Genomic DNA, 20,931 nt, shown 5'->3' with positions numbered 1-20,931 from the left:
CAAGTCCCTTGAGAAGTAATCCTTCTTTGATCTTTATCTGGACCAGCAGTGAGTTGAGGCTGTAAAGAGGAAAATGTGGCCCAGTTTGCTCCCATGGGTCACTAGATCCCTAATGGTGATACCAAGGCCTTCAAGATGGTTGTTTATAGAGGCCTGCGCAGTGGGAGGGGGCAGGGTGGGGGACTTCATAAGGGAATCTAATTCCTGCCAGGGATGGAAGCTGCTGGAAATCTCTCACCTGGTTTTTTAATATCTTTAAAAAAATTTAAATTTCTTATAGTGAAGTATAGTTATTAACAATGTTGTGTTAGTTTCAGGTGTAGAGTGAAGTCTCACCTGATTTTATGCATGCCCAGTGTCACATACCTGGGCACAGCATAACTAGGCTAGAGGCTCAGCCGTCCTCACCCCTGTTCCCAGGGCCCCTTCTCCTGCTACCCCTCTGCCCCAGGGGTCTCCAATGCTTCCACAGAGAGTCTTTTGTTTATTTTGGCCACACCGCCCTGCAGCATGCGGGACCCCAGGGCCAGGGATCGAACCAGTATCGTCTGCAGTGGAAGCATAGAGTCATATCCACTGGTGCGCCGGAGAAGTCCCACTTCCCCAGACAGTCTTGGCTCCTCCTTTGTTCCATCGTCCCAGAGGCCCCGGTTGCTGAGTCTGACCCAGGAAAAACAACTACATTGCACACTCAAGACTTTTCAGTTTTATTAGTAAAATACAAAATGACACAGACGTTGGCGATAGGGTTGGAAAAGCAAAAGCATCAACCAACTCCTTCCAAAGCCCTCCCCACATTGTCTTTGTTCCTGTCCTTCTCCAGAGGACCTCACAAAGTCTGTGGAAGGGGGACCTGTTGTCCCCAGCCGCATTATCACAGGTGGGAGCCCCATCACTGGAGCCCCATCCCTTGAAGGCTCCCCATCAAGAAGAACCCCAAAAGTGCATTCAGATCTGCTGTCCTCCTCTCTGAGTGGTCAGAGTGCCCCCAACCCAAGCCAGACCCTCACGGGCATGGAGGAGGGCCAGGCAGACAGGGAAAGCTGGCTTCCCTCTCTCTGTGGACCAGAGCCACGTGTGCACTCTCTCAGCATCTGTCTGCAAAGGACCATGCCACCTGTACATGGAAGAGCCTGGCCCATGGGAGGCTCCTCTGGTGGGGTGCAAAGAACACCTTCAGAGACAGCCAGAGGGAGGTGGGGAGCTGCCACCAGAGACCCTGAGGGGTAGGACTTGCAGGTCTGGCTCTGATGGTGGGGTGCTGGCCAGTCCAGAAAGCCTTCAGCCTCACCCAGGCCTGCCTGAGTCTTCAGTGCCTAAAAGGGAACCTCTGACGTCATGCCCACAACTTCCCCTCCCCTGCCCATCTCTCCCCACAGGACAGAGTCCCTTTCAGAAATAAACATGGGAACCTCAGGTTTCCATGGTAGATTCTGATCTCATGGAAAACATCATGGAAATTCCTGGCCCTGCCTGTGGTGGGGGTGAAGGGGAGGCAAGAAGAGCTCAGAATACAGAGGACAGTGTTTTCAAGGAGTGAGAGGTGGAAGAGGAACCCAAGCTGTGGGAAAGAAAGAGAAAACGCTGGACCTGGGTCCCTCATGAAGGAGTGGAGGAGGAAGGGGTGTGGCTACTGCCTGCAGCTGCTCCCTGGCTCCTTTCTTGGAGCCTGCAGGCCTCTGCTTCTCCCACAGCCTGTCACTTGTGACCTGGTAGGCTGTCACAAGTCGCCGGGGGGCAGGGGGTGGGGGTGGGGGCTGGACCTCCTGGCCACGGCATCCATGGATGTGCCTGTCTCATCGATGCTTGAGAGCATCTCTACTGCTGAAGGTTGAGAAGCTGCACCCAGGGTCTGCAGAAAGGGGTCTCTGGATCAACTAGTGATGCCTGACAGGGATAGAGGTTATTGCCACATATCTACCATCCCTCTTCCCTTTCACAGATGAGACACCAGAGGGATGAATGTCTTGATGGACTGGTGAGGGCCTGGGACTAAACTCCCAGCCTTTACATTCATAGTCAATGTTCCTTCACAGATGCGGAGGTCGGGGGTGGGGGGTGGGGGGTGAGGGGTGGTGAGAGTGGAATCCAAGCCAGCAGATTACTTCATCTCTCATTCCCAAAATGCCTGCCCAAGGGCAGAACCTTCACTGGGAGCAGTCCCAGGAAACACCACACTAACCTCATGCAAGAAAAGACAGGTCCCCTCCTGGGGCATGGGGTCTGTACAGGGGACATGAAAAACTAGCACCGCAGGTGGCCGGGGTGGCTGGCGACCGCAGCGGGACCAAGAGATGCGATGAGGTCCGAGGGAGTGGGCAGGAGAGGCCTGATCTGAGGCTCATTTGTGAGATGGAATGTCCATGGTAACACAGGGGGAGTGGGTCAAAGGGGCTGGGCGTTCAGTAAATAATTGTTCATGGGGGCTGGCATGGTGTCTAAGGGACCCTCTAACCAGCCAACAGCAGAGGGGCATTTTTTGTCCTGGGACATTGGAGTGAGCTGGGGAGGCCACCTGTTTTGTCCACAGTAGGTCACAAATGGTCAAGGGTGGCCCCCAGGAGCTGGGAGAAGACCCACCCAGATGACCTTGCCTCCTTGCTCCAATCATCCCAGCTTGGACCAGGCCCTTGGGTGAGGGTGTGTGTGAGGATGGGGGACCCCGGGCCGCTGAGTTGAATGACTGGACAGATGCAGGCAAGAGGGGAGCTCACACTGGCACCAGGACATACGAGTTACTGCCACAGCTCCGGGGGACATAGCAGATCCCTTCCACCACATCCCCCACCATCTTGTGGGGGCAGCTCTGCAGTCTCTGGTAGGCAAACATGGCCACCCCCAGGCAGAAGAGGAGACCGAGGAAGGCCAACAGCCCTACGGCCTGCCTTCGCGTGGCCACTTGGGAGTCGGGGACAGACGTCATAAGGATGCCCAGACTCCGGGGGCCTGCGGTGGTGAGAACGGGTTCCTTGGCCTTGGGGAGCTCCTCAGTCTCAGGGCCCCAGCTGCCCGAGGCCAGTGCATCCATGCTGGGGGTCCCTTCAGAGGCTACAGTGACCTCGAAGATGCTGGACACAGTGGCCGACCCCAGGAAGGCATCCATGTGAGCTGAAGAGGGACTCATTTCTTTGGACCCTAGAGAGTTCTTTGAAGAGTCCTGTACCTTGATTCCCACAGTTAGGCTTCCAGGCCCACTGCTGTCCTCTAAGACAGTGTAGGAAAGAGTCGGGGCCTGGGTGGAGGGGACCGGGGTGGAGGAGACCAGGGAGGGGAGGGCCTGGGTGGAGGGGACCCAGGTGGGGAGGGTCTGGGTGGAGAGGGTCTTGGTGGGGAGGGTCTGGGTGGAGGAGGCCTGGGTGGAGGGGGCCTGGGTGGAGGGGACTGGGGTGGGGAGGGTCTGAGTGGAGGGGACTGGGGTGGGGAGGGTCTGGGTGGGGAGGGTCTGGGTGGAGGGGGCCTGGGTGGAGGGGACTGGGGTGGGGAGGGTCTGGGTGGAGGGGACCAGGGTGGAGGCGGCCTCAGAGGCTTTCCCCTCAGTCCAGAGGCCTGCCTCAGGTTGGTCGGCAGCAGAACTCTGCCAAGACGTGGTGGTGGTGACGGCAGCCTCGTTGAAAAGCTCAGTTTTCTGAGTCCCTCCATCTGGAGCTTTTGAAGTGGAGGAGGACCTGGTCCCCATGGAACCAGCCACTCCTGGCGAAGTCCCCAAGGCACTCTCTGCCCCCAGATCACTGCTTTCGCCTGTGAAGTTCACCTCTGAGGCAGCAGACCGGTACATCTCCCTGGCGCCCAGGGTGGTCCTGGGCTTGCCCTCACTGGTTTGCCTCTCAAATGTGCCACTCTTTTGAGACACAGCAGCCTTGTTGTCTAGGTGCTTCATGGCTTTCTGGACCCATTCCTCCTTTGGGTCAGCACAGAATGATTTACCCTTCACAGTCTTCAGGCTGCAAGGAAGGAAGACAAGGGAGCCAGTGATGCTTAGATGCCACGTGGAGTAGGAGCATCACACAAAATCTCTGCAGGTGAGCTGACCTAGCTGGAAATCAAGTCCCCCCCACATACTAGCTGTGAGCTGTGAGCTTCTTACCCAAGGCAGCTCAGCTCACAGAACTTCTGTGTTCTCACCTGAGAACTGGAAAGAGAGTCCTGTCTTCTGCAGGGTGACCAACCATCCCAGAAAAACTGGGACTGATGGGGTCTTTTTGTGACAATTCCGGCAAACCAGGACAAGTTGGTCACCCGCTTCTGTGTTATTGTAAAAAATGAAAAGGATGTAAAGCACCTGGTTCAGAGTGTGTGCATGAGAACTCAGTCGCTCAGCCGTGTCCAGCTCTGTGCAGCCCCATGGACTGATATGCACCAGGCTCCTCTGTCCATGGAATTTCCCAGGCAAGCATACTGGAGTGGGTTGCCATTTCCTACTCCAGGGGATCTTCCTGACCAGAAAGACAATAAAAATGTAAGTCATAATGTCATGAACGTGAAGATGGGGGCTCTTCGCTGTGAGTTTTCTGATTGGGAGATATCCCAGGTGTTCTCTGCCACGAGGTGTGTGACTGGCAAGCTTGGTGGTGGAAAAGACTCAATGTCATAACCTCCTCTTCCTCCTCTCCTTCAGTTGAAGGCTGCCCTCTGGACCTCTCTCCTCTCCTAGAGTGTATCCTCAGGCTACAAGGGCCCCTAGGGTGCTACAACTCTCTATATGGTGGCCCTGATGGGGCCCTGAAAGTGAAATGTGAGTGAAAGTGTTAGATGCTCAGTCATGTCTGACTCTTTGCGACCCCATGCACTGTAGCCCACCAGGTTCCTCTGTCCATGGAATTCTCCAGGGAAGAATACTGGGGTGGGTTGCCATGCCTTTCTCCAGGGGATCTTCCCAACCCAGGGATCAAACCCAGGTCTCCTGGATTGTAGGCAGATTCTTTACCATCTGAGCCATCAGGGAAGCTCAAAGAATACTGGAGTGGGTGGTCATTCCTTTCTTCAGGACCCTGAGTTCCATCCAAATCTTGAGCTTCCTTTGAAGCCTGCATGTGGCTTAGTACCAAGACCACAGCTCAGAACTGGCTGGGACCCCTGCTCCACACCCTGGCCTGTGCTGGAAATTTTGTCTGGTTAAACTTCATACCCTTTCTGCAAGATGGCTACTATATACATCCCCATTTTACAGATTAGAAAACTGAGGCTTAGAGGGGTAATAAAAATGTGCCTGTCTCCAATATGCTAGGAAGCCAGAGAGGTCCAGAAAGCGAGCATGACCCTGAAGGACCCACAGGCGCAGTGCTGTCCCAGTGCCGTCATCCCCTCTCTGGAGCATCCCACTTCCCCTTCACCTACAAAAGAGAAGCAAACATATAGGGTAGCGTGGGGGAAGTGAGGTTTGACAGATGAGCAGAGAGGTCAGGCTGTAGCGCACTTGCCGTCTTAGTAATCAGTGGGAGGAAGTACAATTTTCTTTAGCTGGGCTAAAGAAAGCCTGCTTTAGCTTGGGAAACAGGCTTTGAACAGGCTGTTTCCTGTTGCCAGGAGTCAGGGTCTGGCTGAGACTGCTTTAGGACCCAAAGGTCAGTCCTGAGGAAAGGCCTGAGGGCTGGGCGACTGGGCAGTACCCAAGAGGGACCCCAAATTAGCAAGCAGCCAAGATGGCCAGGAGTCCCAACACCCAGAGGGGAAGCCGGCTTGGCTTGACCCCTCCTGGAAGTCTGAAGTGTGGGAGGGATTCTGTTTCCTTATTTGTTCAATGGAGATAATAACCTTGGCCTCTCTTATTGTTAGCAGCTTCCAGGCACACTGCCAAGAGCTTTAGTTTCACTATCTCCTTTCATTCTCCTCAAAACTACCCATTTTAACAGATAAGGAAACCAGAGCCCAGAGGGTAGGTAAGATCACAGGGGCCACCCAGACTGTAAGCGGTAAAGGCAGCATTCACACCAGATCTGCTGGCATCTAGAGCCTGCACTTTCAGAACACTATGCTTTTCCTCTCCCATGAAACCCAGCAGGTTCCAGTGCTGCATAAAACACCCTTTGGCCCAGTAGGAATTACCACCCCGGATGGCTTCTCCAGGCTATTCAGGAATGTCATGGCTCACGTTTGCTCAGGGCACAGATATTAAGGTCAGCGAGGAGGCTAGCAGGTCAGGAGCAAGAGGAACACTTGCTGAAAGCCCTTGCCCAGGAGCCCAGTTGGGGTGACAGGATGTGGACATGGATTAGCATAGACCAGGGGCTGAAAGGAATACAGAGGCTGAGAGGGCAGTACCTACATGACAGCTCCATCATTGCAGGACTCCCGATTTCGTTGGTAGCCGACTAGACGAGACACGGGAATCTTCTGGGTCATTTTGTTGCAGGAGAAGTTACACTTGTTCACACCGTGTTGCTGCCCTGACCCCACAGAGGCCCCCAGTCAGCGGGACTGCCTGTGGACATCTGGCTTCCCAGCCCCATGCCAGCTTGTCCCAGACACACCCTCCTAGCCAGAACCAATGCCCCACACCCTTGACCTCAGCCCTCTGTCCCCGGCCAAACTTCTCTAGGCCTCAGTTTCCCTACCTGTAAAATAGGGACAGCAGTAGAATCTACCTCACAGGTTTGTTGTAAGGATGGAGGAAAATGAATTCTTATAAAGCTCTTATTGTCTGTCACATCTTATTTAATTTTAAAATTCAGTTGCTGGAGTGGGTTCACCAGGGGAGAGGAGTGTGAAACTGACAAGGATCTACCTGAGGTTACACAGCCAGCAAGTGACGGAACAGGCTCTCCTGCCAGACCTGGCTCCCGGCCCTTCTGGACCCGTGACCCTGCCATTCCCCCCACCGTGCTCTTACTCTAGTAAGTCACCTGCTCAACTCTCACCCCCTCGCATTGGGATCCCATCCCTCCATCTCAGCCTGATCCATTTCCACAGCCTCTGAGACACCCCTAGATCTCTGTCCATTCACATTCCTTGTGTATTCCCTGTATACATTACAGTCACCGGCAACTACCGTAATGACACATATATATGCCCAACAACAACAAAAAAAAACCACATAAAGGCATACATGCCACCAGGCCGAAGTAGCAGGTAACAAAAAATTTAAATATATAACGATAACCACCTTCTAAGCAGTGTGCTGAGTAGACAATCCTTTGTTCTGCTGTTAAGAGTCAGGATGAGGGTTTCCTTGGTGGCTCAGTGGTAAAGAATTCACCTGCCAAAGCAGGAGTCACGGGTTCAATCCCTGATCTGGAAAGATCCCAGATACTGTGGAGCAACTAAGACTGTGCAGTAAAACTATTGAGCCTATGCTCTATAGCTGGGGAGCCACAACTACGGAGTCTGAGTGCCCTCTGGCCTGTGCTCAGCGACAAGAGAAGCCACTGAAATGAGAAGCCTGAGCACCATAACTAGAGAGTAGCCCCTGATCACCTCAACTAGAGAAAGCAGAGTGCAGCAAAGAAGACCCAGCACAGCCAAAAAGCGAATACAGAAATAAATAAATTGTCTATAAAAAGAGCCAGGATGAATTGGGAAGCAGCTCCTGAGAGGAACCAAATGGGCCATTTGGATTCCCAAGACAAGCTGGGGCAGCAGGAGTAGGGAGGAGGGATAGAGATGGGGTTGTGCATGGGGTGGGGGCAGAATGGGATAGGCGGGGACTTAAGATGGCTGGGTCCCACGTGGAGCCAGACAGAAAGCCCAGGACAGAATGACGGTGACTCAACAGACAGTTGAGAACCCAGATATTTTATATAAACATTCAATGTGGTTTGCACTGCATCTCTACCTTCCCCTAAAATCTCCAGCAAAATCTACTCTGCTTGGTATAAGTTCGAGAGGGGCAGGTCTAAAAATGAAGAGCTTGAGTTTCCGATCAGAGTCAAGGTCATTTGCAGCCGAAGCAAGACCTCAGAGGGTTTTGAAAAATCTAGAGGTTAGGACTTCCAGGGCAGTGGAGCCGAAAGAACAAACTTATTTTATTTCTGCAGAGCTTGGGAGGTCCCCAGTGATCCCCGGGGTTCCACCAGAACACACATTGCTCTTGCACAAATACTTAATGCACGTGGACACAGAAACCAAATATGCTCCGCCTTCCCAAATACAGGTGTGCACGCATACCTTCTAAAATCTGCCGCCCCTTCTCTCATCACACCCCCTGCCTCAGCCCACCCTGCCTTGTGGGGAGTAGGGGGAGTCAGGGCTTGCAAGGTCAGGGCCAGGCCATCAGGGGGCATCACTAGTAGCCCCCCGAGGTGGGCAGGGGGGCTCCCCGCAGCAGGTCCCTGAATCACCAGCTGCCCTTTCTCTCTGAGGAACCAGGATATGAAAGTTTCCTTGCCTTGTCACCCTACTTTCCCCACAGCAGGACCTCAGAATGACTCAGCAGCAGCCTCCCCCAGTCCTGCTGAGCAGAGTCAAGAGTCAGTCCTCGGGACTGGAGTGGCAGGTGACTTCCGGGGGGAATCCCCAGAAAAATGGTGCCCCTGATGACCTGGAGCCAGGAGGAGGCTGCCCAGTGGGCAGGAGGGACAAACTAGGGAAGCTCAGTGCCCTCTTCTGACTCTGCATCCACTATGCCCACTTCTAGGGCTTAATGAGCCACAAAGGCAGCCTGTCTCACAGTCCCCACCCTCTGCCACGATGCCTGATGGCCTTGGCCAGGTTCTCTTCTCGCTTTTGCCTGGGAAGGTGGTGTAACCAACCGAGCGGGCTTTCCTTCTAGGAACTGAAGTTTTCTTTTCTGTAACTGGGGATAATGTCTCAACCAGCCAGTCGTCTATTAACTGTCGTGTGAATGCAGGAGGACAGGGACCTTGAATGTCTTGGTGTCACAGTGTTTCTCATCATCAAGCTTAAGGTGGATATAAATATTCATTGCATGAAATAATGTCTCAGTCTACTTATCCCTCCAGCCACCTGCCTACCCGTCTATCCATCCATCCATTTATCTGCCCCCTCTTGTCAATCTGCTACCCATTCCCTGCCATCCACCTGTCTACCTCCCACCCAGCCCTACTCACTCCAGTCCATCAATCTACCCGTGCCCCACTCACCTACCTACCACTTGTCCACCTAGGCACCCTCCACCCCCTTCATCTACCCATCCCTCCATCTCTCTCCAGCCCACTCACATATCCTTCATCCATCCATCCACTCCCTGATTCGGCCAACATCTGTTTGAGTTACTTTTGAGTATCTACAAAGACCCAGGCCCTCTTGTCCTTAACTCTGAACTCCTTCTCCCAGAGGTGCTGATGCTGAGCTCGGAGAGAGTACCTCAATCCCAATAAATGCTATCAGATCACCGTGTTCACTCGGTCAACCAACAAATGCTGACTTGCCTCTGGCCAGGCCCTGTGAGGAGCAGAGGGATGAAGAAGGCCCATCTCAGCCTCAGAAGTCTCTCAACCTGATGGACGGCTAAGAGAGAACCACAGAGTATCAGAACTTTTCTTAGCAGACCACCTGTGGTGTATTGGACACTACGCTCAGCCCACACACATCTGTTGTCATTAATTCCTGCAAAAAGATTACTTTTATCCTCATTTTAAAGATGTGGAAGCTGAGAATCAGAGAGCTTTAATGACTTGCCCAAGGCAACACAGCTGGCAGATGTGGCAGATCTGGTTTTCCTCCCAGCCCTTAAGACAATCCACTATTCTACTGCTGCTGCTAAGTCACTTCAGTCGTGTCCGACTCTGTGCGACCCCATAGACGGCAGCCCACCAGGCTCCCCCATCCCTGGGATTCTCCAGGCAAGAACACTGGAGTGGGTTGCCATTTCCTTCTCCAATATCCACTATTCTAGGCTGCCTTAAACGCCAAGAAAAAACACCATGTTCTAGAACAGACCTCAGAGAAGCTGCGGTTTACATGAGGGAGAGACCACCTGCAATTGCAAGTGATCAAGGAGGTTTCTTGGAGGAAGTGTACGTTAGGCTGGAGCTCAAAGACTGTTCGGAGGGTTATAGGCAGGAAAGATGGGAATGTTCTGGGTCTCTGGGTTTTTGGGTGATAGAGAGCTTGAGCCATTGCTCAGCTGTGTGTCTCAGACGAGTCACTCAGGTTCTCAGAGCTTCCGATCCCTATAAAATGGATATGATAATAACTGCTTCATGGGATGGTTATGAGAATAAAGCTTTTAAAATATCTGGACCCTTAGAGCAGGGTTTTCTCAACAGCAAACACCACTGACATTTTGGACCACGTGATTCTTTGTTGGGGAGGCTGTTCCATGTACCGTAGGATGTTTGGCATCACCCCTGGCCTCGATGCACTAGGTGCCTGAGTACCTCCCAACCAAAACATAACAACCAAAAATGTGGCCAGAAATTGCCAAATGTCTCCTTGGGGGCCAACTCCAGCACTGAGGACCACTGCCCTAGAGATACCCACATGATTCTCTCCCCTGCCCCAGTCAATGTTCCCTTCTCCCCTGACTCCCTACGTAAAATCTCAACATCTTCCATACCACCCTTCGATCCCTGTTTTTTTTTTTTAATCACAGCATTTTTTTTTTCCTTCTAACAGACCAAATCCTTTACTAATTCATTTTGAGTATTACCTGTCTTCTCCAGTTGATGTTCAGCACCCCAAGAGCTGGGATCACTGGCAATTTTATTCACTGATGTGGCCCCAGCACCTAGAATTGTACCTGGCACATAGTAGGGGCTTATCTACCAAATGAATTAACAAAATGCACAAGGAAGCCACTTTGTACATGTAAAATCCCAACCAACAGGAAATAGAGGAATTTTTAATTTAGATTCGACCCGGGCCTGGATCTGACACTCTTGATTTATCCTCCTCTGCCTTTCCCACCCACCCCTACTTCTAATCAGGGGGGCAGACGACAGCAGCTTAATTCAGTTTTTTTTTTTTTTCCCTCTTTCTTGTCAGAGCTTGAGTGGGAGTGAATGCGTCAGTGCTCAGGGAGGAAAATTCTCTGTTCTGACTTGTATCTGCAGGTTTGTTATATAAAGCAGAGGCGCCTCCTGCCTGACACAGCCCCGCAAACCCACATTTGGGAACTGACGCAGCCACCCTGCACCAGCCAGGGCGGTAGCCACAAAGTCCCCAGCTCCCCCCCCCTCTGCCTCTCCAGCTTGTGGTCCAGTCCCTAAGTCCTGTAGGGGCTCCCAGGGGGTCTCTCTGAGCCACACATGTCAGCATGGCTAAGAATTTTCAAGATGAACCTAGCCAAATGCCCAGTTGTAAAACGGGAGAGACGGAGCCTCAGAAAGATCAGAATAATGAGAATATCTCCCAGCAAAACCAGTGGCCAAGATTAAGGTGGGCCCCTGATGGTTTTGAAGACTCAGGCTGCTGGATAGAGCTTCCAGAGTGCCCCCCACCCAGGATCCCTCCTCCATCCTAGCAGAGAAGAAACCCACCCCCCAACCCAGCTTAGTAGAAGCGATCCTCCTCTTTCTCCCACTTGCCAAGTGTCCTCGCCTCACCACGCACATATAGGCAATAGCTATATTTAAAGGTGCAGCAGCTGGGACCAAAGAAGGCAATACTGTACTCAGGGTCACAGCTATGGCCAAGCAACCTCCACCTGACTCCTCATCTTCCAGTCCTCACTGTCCGCATACACCTCAGGGCTCAGAGGTTCAAGCCTAGGAAGCAGGAAGGTCAGTAGCGCTTGGCCTGCACCATCTCCACTCACCTGCTCTCTGCCCCACCGGTGGCTTTTCCCCAAACAGAGGGACTCGGGGGACAGTGCGCTCCATAGAGGTGTCCTGGAAGCCAGAGACTGGTGATCATTTTCCCAGACTGGCTGTGTGCCCTAAGGCAGCCTCCCACCCTCTCTGAGCCTCAATCTGCCAGATGGCCTGGGTATTCCCAGAGGATAGGGCTGGCTCAAACAGCTCTTGAAGGCAGTGAGATCCACAGAAGTGGGCGCGTGCATCCACGCTCCCTCCTGCACCCACTCTTACCCTTTCCTGTCCTACCTGCTTGCTGGCTGTGCATCTTCAGGTCAGTTTCTCAACCTCTTTGGGCCTCCATCTTACTTATGTTGGGTGGGATCGATACATCATACCCTCCCAGGTCCCAGGCTCCAGAAAGCAAGTGACTGGAGGTGAAAACATTTTCTAAACTGTGCTTTGGAGGAGAAGGACAGTACCCTGAGAGGGGGAGGTGGGGTGGGGACAGACATGGGCAGAGGGATTGGGGTCTAGACCAGAGGCACAGTGATGAGCCCAATTCATGAGCTGCAATGACCTTGACCTCCACTGGTCCTGGGTCCCTTCTCCTGGGGAGGCCTTGAAATTGGGCAGGAGAAAGTCCCAACTGTGGCCTGGCCTGGGGCCAAGCCGAGTATATGGGAATCAGGACCGAGGGTTACATATTAACCCCGGAAAGGAAGATGAGCCCAAGGTCTCCCAGGGCTCCATCCGAGTGCCCACCGAGAGGCTCCTCAGGCTTCCCACCACCCCCACTCTCCCGGCACCCCACACCTGGCATTGTCTGCTGCCCACACCACCTCCCTGCACTGCCAAGTGGGCCAGGCAGGGACAGTCTCTGGTGAGAGTAAATTTTTCCAGCCGGTGGGCAGACCACACAACCAGAGAGGTGTCCAGCCACATCCCCCTCTACCCCCGCACCCAGCTCCTACTTCCCCCACCCGGCATATATGTCAAGAAGGGGCTGCCAGGGATCTCAGCCTTACCCGGGGAAGGTTCTGGGGGCCCTGATGTCAGGCTTGAGGGGCAGAAGTGGGGCTAAGGGCTCCCCTTTACCCGGCTCATGGCTGAGTCCACCCCACTCACCGGCTAGCAGCGCAACCAAATGGCAGAGGACAGCCAAGCAGAGCGGCCGCGAGAGAGGCGGAAGACCCATGGCCGGGGCGGGTGGGGGTCCAGGGGCGCCGGGCAGGCAGCAGGGGCGCTTGTCGAAGCTCAGCGCTGGTCCCCTGGCCACCTGAGCTCTGCTGCGATTTATAATGGGGCTCCTCTGCCTCCGCCTCCGCCTCCAGCCCCCGCAGGCAGCAGGCAGGCGGTGGGAGGGGAGAGGAAGGGAGCGTGTGCAGCAACTGGATTCCTCAGGATGTTGCCAAGGAACCGAGCGAGCAGCTCCCTGGCTCTGGGTGAGCGGCTCGTGGTGGGGGGATTGGGCTGGCTCCACATATGGGGACCTGCCTGGGAGGCTGGACCCAGCCTGTTAGGGTTCAAAGGGCTTCCTCTCCTCCCATCTGCTGAGGCTGCCTTCCTACTGGGAGCTGGCACATGTCCTAGGGTCTGTGCTGGGGCCCTAGCTCCTAAGTGGACCGAAAACAAAAGGACAGAGGACTGGAGAGTGCAGGCGGCAGGCAGGCAGGCCGGCCAGGAGGACTCTGGGGTCCCGCCGCCTGGGGTCTGATAAACTCTCCCCTGGTCTGGAAGGGAGCTGTCCGATGCCAGGAAGGACCTCTAACCCTTAACCTCTCAACACCCCAGCACCTGGGGGACCTTGTTCATCAAGGTGTTCCCCGAGGCCAGCATGGAACCTGGCAAACAGTAGGGGCTCAATACAGCAAAAGCCTGTGGAAAGAAAGCGCCAGCCCCACTTCACAGGGCAGACAGGGAAACTGAAGCCCTGAGAGGGGGCCAAGTCACAGAGAGCATCAGAGAAGAGAACCCACCTCCCCCGCCACAGAGAAGAGCAGGCAGGCCCAGGGGGCGGGCGGTTCAGGACACGGCAAAGAGCCTGGCCTCCCCACTTCCATCCCCACTACCTCTCCTTTCCTCTTTTGCGCTTTCCTCATCTCCTCCCTCCCATCATCCACTCGCCTGCTGTGAGCCCAGGGGAAACACATGGCTGTCACCCCTGGTAACTTGGGGCCCCTCAGGTAGTCCTGAACTCAGCAGCATGCCCTGAAAGATCCCTGCCCCTCATGAGGCCTCGGTTCTCCCATCTGTTCAAGGAGGGAGTTGCGTTGATCACTGAGGAGGGGGCTTCCCAGCTGCAACTTCCCAGGCTCTCTCTGTCAGAGGCCGTGACAAGAGGTACAGGCACGACTGGCCATCAGCTCCCACCAAACTGGTCTCAGAGCTTGCTGGTGTGAATGGGCGCTGCACAGCAGCTTTCGAGGCTGCCTTCCCCACAGGCAGTGGCAATAATCCCCAAGACTCCAGGAGACTCTAGCAGGAGCCCAGTCAGTCTGGGGCAGGAGTTAACCGTAAACGCACTCCCATCGAGGCGACGCTGGGCTGCCAGCCAGAGCAAAGCCAGTCTGCCTGTGAGCTATGGCTGCAGGCTTTGGAGCCAGTTGGTTTAGGTGGGGCTGGGCAGAGGGGTCATAGCTCCCGGGGCACCTCTCTTTTACCCTAAAGCTGTCTGGGGTATGGAGCTAGAAGGCTGGACCCTCCTTGACAGGGAGGGGCATCCCTGGCACTGGTCAATGTCTACTCAAGCTCAGAGAATCTGTCCAGCCCATGCAGACATGAAGTAGTAACCTTCACATTCCTCAGTGTATAGATGGGGAAATTGAGGCCCAAAGAGGGACAAGAAGTGATACAAACTGATGTCCCAGGCTCTTTCTGTTCTGCCCATGATGAGAATTGGGGCGGGGGGGGGGGGGGTGCGCGGGAGGAAGGGGAGGAGGAACAGGGAGGGGCCGGGGAAGGGGAGGAGGACATTGTTTAGTTGCTAAGTCCTCTCCGACTCTTTGTGACCCTATGGACTAGGCCGCCAGACTCCTCTGCCTATGGGATTTCCCAGGCAAGAACACTGGAGTGGGTTGCCATTTCCTCCTCCAGGGGATCTTCCCGACCCAGGGACTGAACCCATGTCTCCTGCATTGGCAGGTGGATTCTTTACCACTGAGCCACTGGGAAAACCCAGAAAGAGGAGGAGGGGGAGAGAAAGGAAGAGGGGAAGGGGAGAGGGGTGAGGGGAGAGGCAAGTCCTGGGAAACCCCACATTTCATAAAGGACAAGAACCAGGTTGGACCAAATATTTGGGGGTAGAGACCCTTGTTCTCTTGGCCCCATACTATGCTCCAAAGAAGGATTTAGAAAGCAAGACTTTGGGGTCAGATGATCCTGGTTCTGGCACTATCTCCATGCTGTCTCAGACAGCTACCCTGCCTCTCTGATTTCACACTTAATCTGAGATAGGCAGTGTTTTAAGTGCTTTCTATGACTAATTCAGCAAATTATGGCACCAAACCCAGGTGTAAGCAAGATGCCATCATTGTGGTCCATTTTATGGATGGGGAAATTGAGGCATGCCAAAGTTAAGGTATTTTCTGAGTATCACCATCCCAGAAGTGGGAAGCCTGGATGTGCCCCAGCCAGCTAACTCTGGAGTCTGAGGTCCTGACTCCAGATTACACTTTTCCCTCCACCCCCACTGCGAGGACTGCTGTGGGAATTGAGTTTGTGTCCTTAAGGTACCGGTTCAGAGTCTGGCATGGAACAGGTACCAAAACACAGAGATAGCACTGCTTTTCTTTGTCCAGCCCTTGGGAATGTCCCCTGTCCTCTTCTGGCCCAGCTTTTGCTCCCACAAATTTGGAATGGTCACCCCACCTGTCTCATCCGGGTGTTAAGAACTGAGTTTAGATTCAATTCAGACACAGTAGCCAGGCTTTTAGGTTGGTAGGACCTGAGACAAACATGACTCAACCACGTATGAGGGGTATCACCTTGAGCAAGTGACTTAACTGCTCTGAGCCTCAGCTTCCCCATCTGTAAAATGGGATGCTAATAGCCCCCTCACCGAATCACTCACTCCCTGGGGAGTTCACAAATCTAGGGACTTTCACGGTGCCTGACACACAGGAACCATTGGTGCTTGTTAGTCAACCCTGATGTGTGCCTGGCACTGTGGTGGACAGGGAGGGGCAGGTGGGGCAGGAGGGGAGGTAGGGAAATAAGTCAAAGTTTTTGCCCTAAGGAGCCCCAGTTCAGTAGTAGAAAGAAGATGTGAGTCCTATCAGAGATTCGAAGGCTGTGGGTCTTGGGGAGAGAGAGAAGCCTTTGTTCTTGTCTGGGAATCAACGAAGGTAGGAATGAGAGACATTTCAGCCAGAAAGTGGGCAGAATTTTGCTTGTCTTTTTACATTATTGTTTTGAAAAATTTGTAAACAATAAAAAAGGGATGAAACAAAGAGCTTTCCTGCATTTTTCCATATTTGATTCATCTTTCTTCTTTTTGCCAAGCCATCTCAAAGTGGTTGCCTGATACTTTGCCTCTGAATTCTTCAGCATGTACCTCCACTGTATAAGGACATTGTCTTACATGAACAGGATACTATTATTGCACTTAGCAAAACTAACGATTCTTATATCTCTTATGACATTTAGTTAATATTCAAATTTCTCCAATTGTCCTGAAATGTATTTTAAGTTTCTTCTCCTGTCTTCCCTCTTTCTCTCTTTCTTCCTTCCTATCTATCTATCGACTATTGAGCCATGGTCCCATTTAGGTTCATGCATTGCTTATGGTTGTTTCTATTAATCCTACATTAGACTTCTTTTACATCTTTCATGATTGAATTCCTGAAGAGTCAAGACCACTGTCCCGCTCACTGTTTTTCTCACTGTGTGTTGTCTCTGAGGAAGGAATGGGCAGGAAGTCTGCTGTTAAACACTTTGAAGCTGGAGTGAGAAAAGAGGATGCTATTCAGGGAAAAAAGGAAGCTGGGAATCTTCTGAGCTGAAGAATCACCAGAGCAGCACTGGGTAGCAGGGAAGAGGGTTTTTGCAGGGTCAGTGGGATGGTAGGGAGAGAGGTATTCTCACCTATATTCTGCAGACCCATTGGTGGCTGGGACCCTCTATGGATGCCTCAAAGAACAGGGAGGCTGCATCACTGTTGTGGAACATGGGGGATTCTCCCAGCATCGGAAGCAGGACAGAAACAAGTGGGGAATGGGGTGGGAAGCCCAGGGCATGCCTGTGGGACCCCAGGATGGTAGGAGGAATGTGGTGGCCAGTGAGATGTCTCTCCAGGTCCCCCTGGGGGCTGCACTCCCTGCCCTAGCCAGCCCCACCCAGCTTACCTTTTCTGACCTCTAAAGAGGGCAACACACATGCTCCAGACATTTCCCTCTATCTGTGCACATGCCTGGCCACCCCCTCTTTTTATTGTGGTAAAATAAACATCATTTTGCCAACAAAGGTCCATCTAGTCAAAGCTATGGTTTTTTCAGTAGTCACATACAAATGTGAGAGTTGAACCATAAAGAAGGCTGAGTGCTGAAGAATTGATACTTTCGAATTGTGGTTCTAGAGAAGACTCTTGAAAGTCCCTTAGACTGCAAGGATATAAAACCAGTTAGTTCTAAAGGAAATCAACCCTGAATAGTTATTGGAAGGACTCATGCTGAAGCTCCAATACTTTGGCCACCTGTGGCAAAGAGCCTACTCATTGGAAAAGACCCTGATTCTGGGAAAGACTGAGGGCAGGAGGAAAAGGGAATGAGGTGAGATGGTTGGATGGCATTACTGACTCAATGGACATGAATCTGAGCAAACTCCAGGAGATGATGAGGGACAGGGAAGCCTGGCGTGCTGTAGTCCATGTGTCGCAAAGAATTGGATGGGACTTAGCGAACAACCACATATATCACTTAAAAATTAACATTTTAACCATTTCTAAGTGTTCAGTTCAGTGGCATGAAGTATATTCACATTGCTGTGTACCCATCAGCACAATCTATCTCCAGAATTTTCTCATCTTGCAAAACTGCAAGTTTGGACCCAGTGAACAATAACTCCCATTTCCTCCTGCCACTGCTCCTAGCAACCACCAATCTGCTTTCTGTGTCTAGGAGTCTGACTCCTTGAGGAATCAGACAGTACTTGTCTTCTTGTGACTGCCTTCTTTTGCTTTCAAAGTTCATCCATATTGTAGCAGGTGTCAAAATTTCCTTCCTTTTAAGGCTGAATCATATTCCACTGTAGGTTTAGACAACATTCTGCTTATGCATTCATCCATCGATGGGTGCTTGGGTTGTTTCCACCTTCTGGCTATTTCAGAAAATGCTGAAGTGAGTAATGGGTGTACGAATATCTGTTCCTGTCCCTGCTTTCAATTCTTGTGTGTGGATGCCCAGAAGAGGGATTTCTGGATCATATGGTAGTTCTATGTTTAATTTTTTTTTTTGAGAAACAGCCATACTGTTTTCTTCAGCGACTGTAACACTTTACACTCCCATCACCAATGCACAAAGGTTCCGATTTCCCTACACCCTCACCAACCTTGCTTTTTCATAATATCCATGTTAATGAATCTGAAGTATCTCATTGTGGTTTTGATTTGCATTTCCCTAAATGGTTAGTGATGTTAAGCACCTTTTCCTGTCGCTGAAGAGGAAGAAAAATTTCCTTTACACATCTAGGTTCTTCTGCCCAGTCTAAGAATTAAATTGACATGAAACAGATTAACAGGAGAAAATCAAACAAGAGTTTAATAACATTATATTCACAGGGGAGACCATGGAAAACTGAGTAACTTGCCAAGAGAGCTGAAGCCCTCATATTAAATACCATCTTCAGCTGATGACAAGAAAATGTTGGGGGTAGCAATTTGAGACTTCAAAGAGGAGGAAAACAATTCACAGGGAGGAAGAAAAAGCGCAAATGTTTGGTAAATAAACGCTTGCTGCATCATGCAGAAACAATGAGACACAGACTGGATGTTGATCTCTAGACCTTCCTCAATTTCCCCGACCATGCTTAGCTCCATATTCTTTGCAGATATAGCTCTAGTGATAGTTCTATTCCTGTCACAGGTTCTTTATCTAAAATCTTTCAGGCAGTCAAGGGGGCAGTAACCAAAAAATTTCCCAGGTCTTCTGTTTCTTAAAAATAATCAGCCTAAGATTTCCCTGGTGGCTCAGTAGATGGGAATTCACCTGCCAATGCAGGAGACACAGATTCGATCCCTGGTTGGAGAAGATTCCACGTGCTGCGGAGCAACTAAGCCAGTGCACAACTACCAAGCCTGCGTCCTGCAACCGCTGCAGCCTGAGAGTTCTAAGCTGTGCGCTGCAACTACGGAAGCCGTGGCAACCTAGAGCCCGCGCTTCACAAGAAAAGCCACCTCGATGGGAAGCCCACGCACCGCAACTGGAAAGTAGACACAGCTTGCCACAACTAGAGAAAGCCAGTGCAAAGCAACGAAGACCCAGAGCAGCCAAAAATAAAGTAAATAAATCAGCCTATAGGGTATAAAGAATGAATTATATTTTCCAATGAGGTTATGTTATGAGACCATGAAATGTAATGCTCTAGAATTCTTTGAAAAAAAAAATTTCTGTTAAAGGTCAGAGGATATATTAAAGTTGCTATAGGCAAAATATATTAATGATGTATAATATTTAAATGAATGTTAATAAGAAAGATAGAAGCAGTTCTTTACTTATGTAGATTTGCATATTAGTTCAGTTCAGTCACTCAAGAATGTTCAACTCTTTGCTACCCCATGGACCACAGCACACCAGGCTTCCTTGTCCATCACCAACTCCTGGAGCTTGCTCATCCTCCTGTTCATCGAGTCGGTGATGCCATCCAACCATCTCATCCTCTGCCAACCCCTTCTCCTCCTGCCCCCAATCTTTACTAGCATCCAGGTCTTTTCTAATGAGTCAATTCTTCACATCAGGTGGCCAAAGTATTGGACCAGTTTCAGCATTAGTCCTTCCAGTGAATATTCAGGACTAATTTCCTTTAGGATTGAATGATTTGATCTCCTTGCAGTCCAAGGGACTCTCAAGAGTATTCTCCAACACCACAGTTCAAAAGCATCAATTCTTTGGCGCTCAGCCTTTGTTATGGTCCAACTCTCACATCCATACATGACTACTGGAAAAACCATAGCTTTGACTAGACAGACCTTTATTGGCAAAGTAATGTCTCTGCTTTTTTAATATGGTGTCTAGGTTTGTCACAGTTTTTCTTCCAAGTAGCAAGTATCTTTTAATTTCATGGCTGCAGCCACCATCTGCAGTGATTTTGGAGCCCAAGAAAATAAAGTTTGTCACTGTTTTCATTGTTACCCCATGTATTTGCCATGAATTGATGGGGCCAGATGCCATGATCTTCACTGTTTGAATGTTGAATTTTAAGCCAGCCTTTTCACTCTCCTCTTTCACTTTTATCAAGAGGCTCTTTAGTTTCTCTTCATTTTCTGCCATAAAGGTGGTGTCATCTGCATATCTGAGTTTATTGATATTTCTTCCGGCAGTCTTAATTCCAGCTTGTGCTTCATCCAGCCCAGCATTTTGCATGATGGACTCTGCATATAAGTTAAATAAGCAAGGTGACAATATACAGCCTTGGCATACTCCTTTCCCAATTTGGAACCAGTCCATTGTTCTATGTCTGGTTCTAACTGTTGCTTCTTGACCTGCATACAGATTTCTCAGGAGGCAGGTCAGGTGGTCTGGTATTCCCATCTCTTTAAGAATTTTTCATAGTTTGTTGTGATCCACACAGTCAAACAGTGAAAACAGTGACAGACTCTACATTCAGATGGATATATCTGTCCTTTTCTCCTTTGCCTTTTGCTTCTCTTCTTTTCTCAGCTATTTGTAAGGCCTCCTCAGACAACCATTTTGCCTTTTTGCATTTCTTTTTCCTGGGCATGGTTTTGATCACTGCCTCATGTATAATTTGTGAACCTCCATCCATAGTTCTTCAAGTACTCTATCTATCAGATCTAATCCCTGGAATCTATCTGTCACTTCCACTGTATAATTGTAAGGGATTTGATTTAGGTCATACCTGAGTGGTTTAGTGGCTTTTCTTACTTTCTTCAATTTAAGTGTGAATTTAGCAATAAGGAGTTCATGATCTGAGCCACACTCAGTTCCTGGTCTTGTTTTTGCTGCTATAGACCATCTCCATCTTCAGCTACAAAGAATAAAATTAGTGTGATTTTGGTATTGACCCTCTGGTGATGTCCAAGTTTAGAGTCGTCTCTTGTGTTGTTGGAAGAGGGTGTTTGCTATGA

The 20,931-nt window shown here is 51.0% G+C and overlaps 1 protein-coding gene across 1 annotated transcript; it reads right to left on the bottom strand.

Moving 5' to 3' along the window:
• Positions 1 to 686: 686 nt before the first annotated feature.
• CX3CL1 (C-X3-C motif chemokine ligand 1) lies at positions 687 to 13,126 on the bottom strand. The gene is made up of 3 exons (XM_006059058.4): positions 12,759 to 13,126; positions 6,263 to 6,383; positions 687 to 3,941 (listed from the first exon to the last, which is right to left on the bottom strand). Exons 1-3 carry the CDS (start codon positions 12,826 to 12,828, stop codon positions 2,711 to 2,713), a joined length of 1,422 nt encoding a protein of 473 aa, XP_006059120.4. The 5' UTR covers positions 12,829 to 13,126; the 3' UTR covers positions 687 to 2,710.
• Between the last annotated feature and the right edge of the window lie 7,805 nt (positions 13,127 to 20,931).

Source organism: Bubalus bubalis, chromosome 18 (genome assembly GCF_019923935.1).
Source record: "Bubalus bubalis isolate 160015118507 breed Murrah chromosome 18, NDDB_SH_1, whole genome shotgun sequence".
NCBI lineage: Eukaryota > Metazoa > Chordata > Mammalia > Artiodactyla > Bovidae > Bubalus > Bubalus bubalis.
Note: the sequence above shows the minus strand (reverse complement) of the source record. Positions and strands in the feature narration are given on the sequence as shown.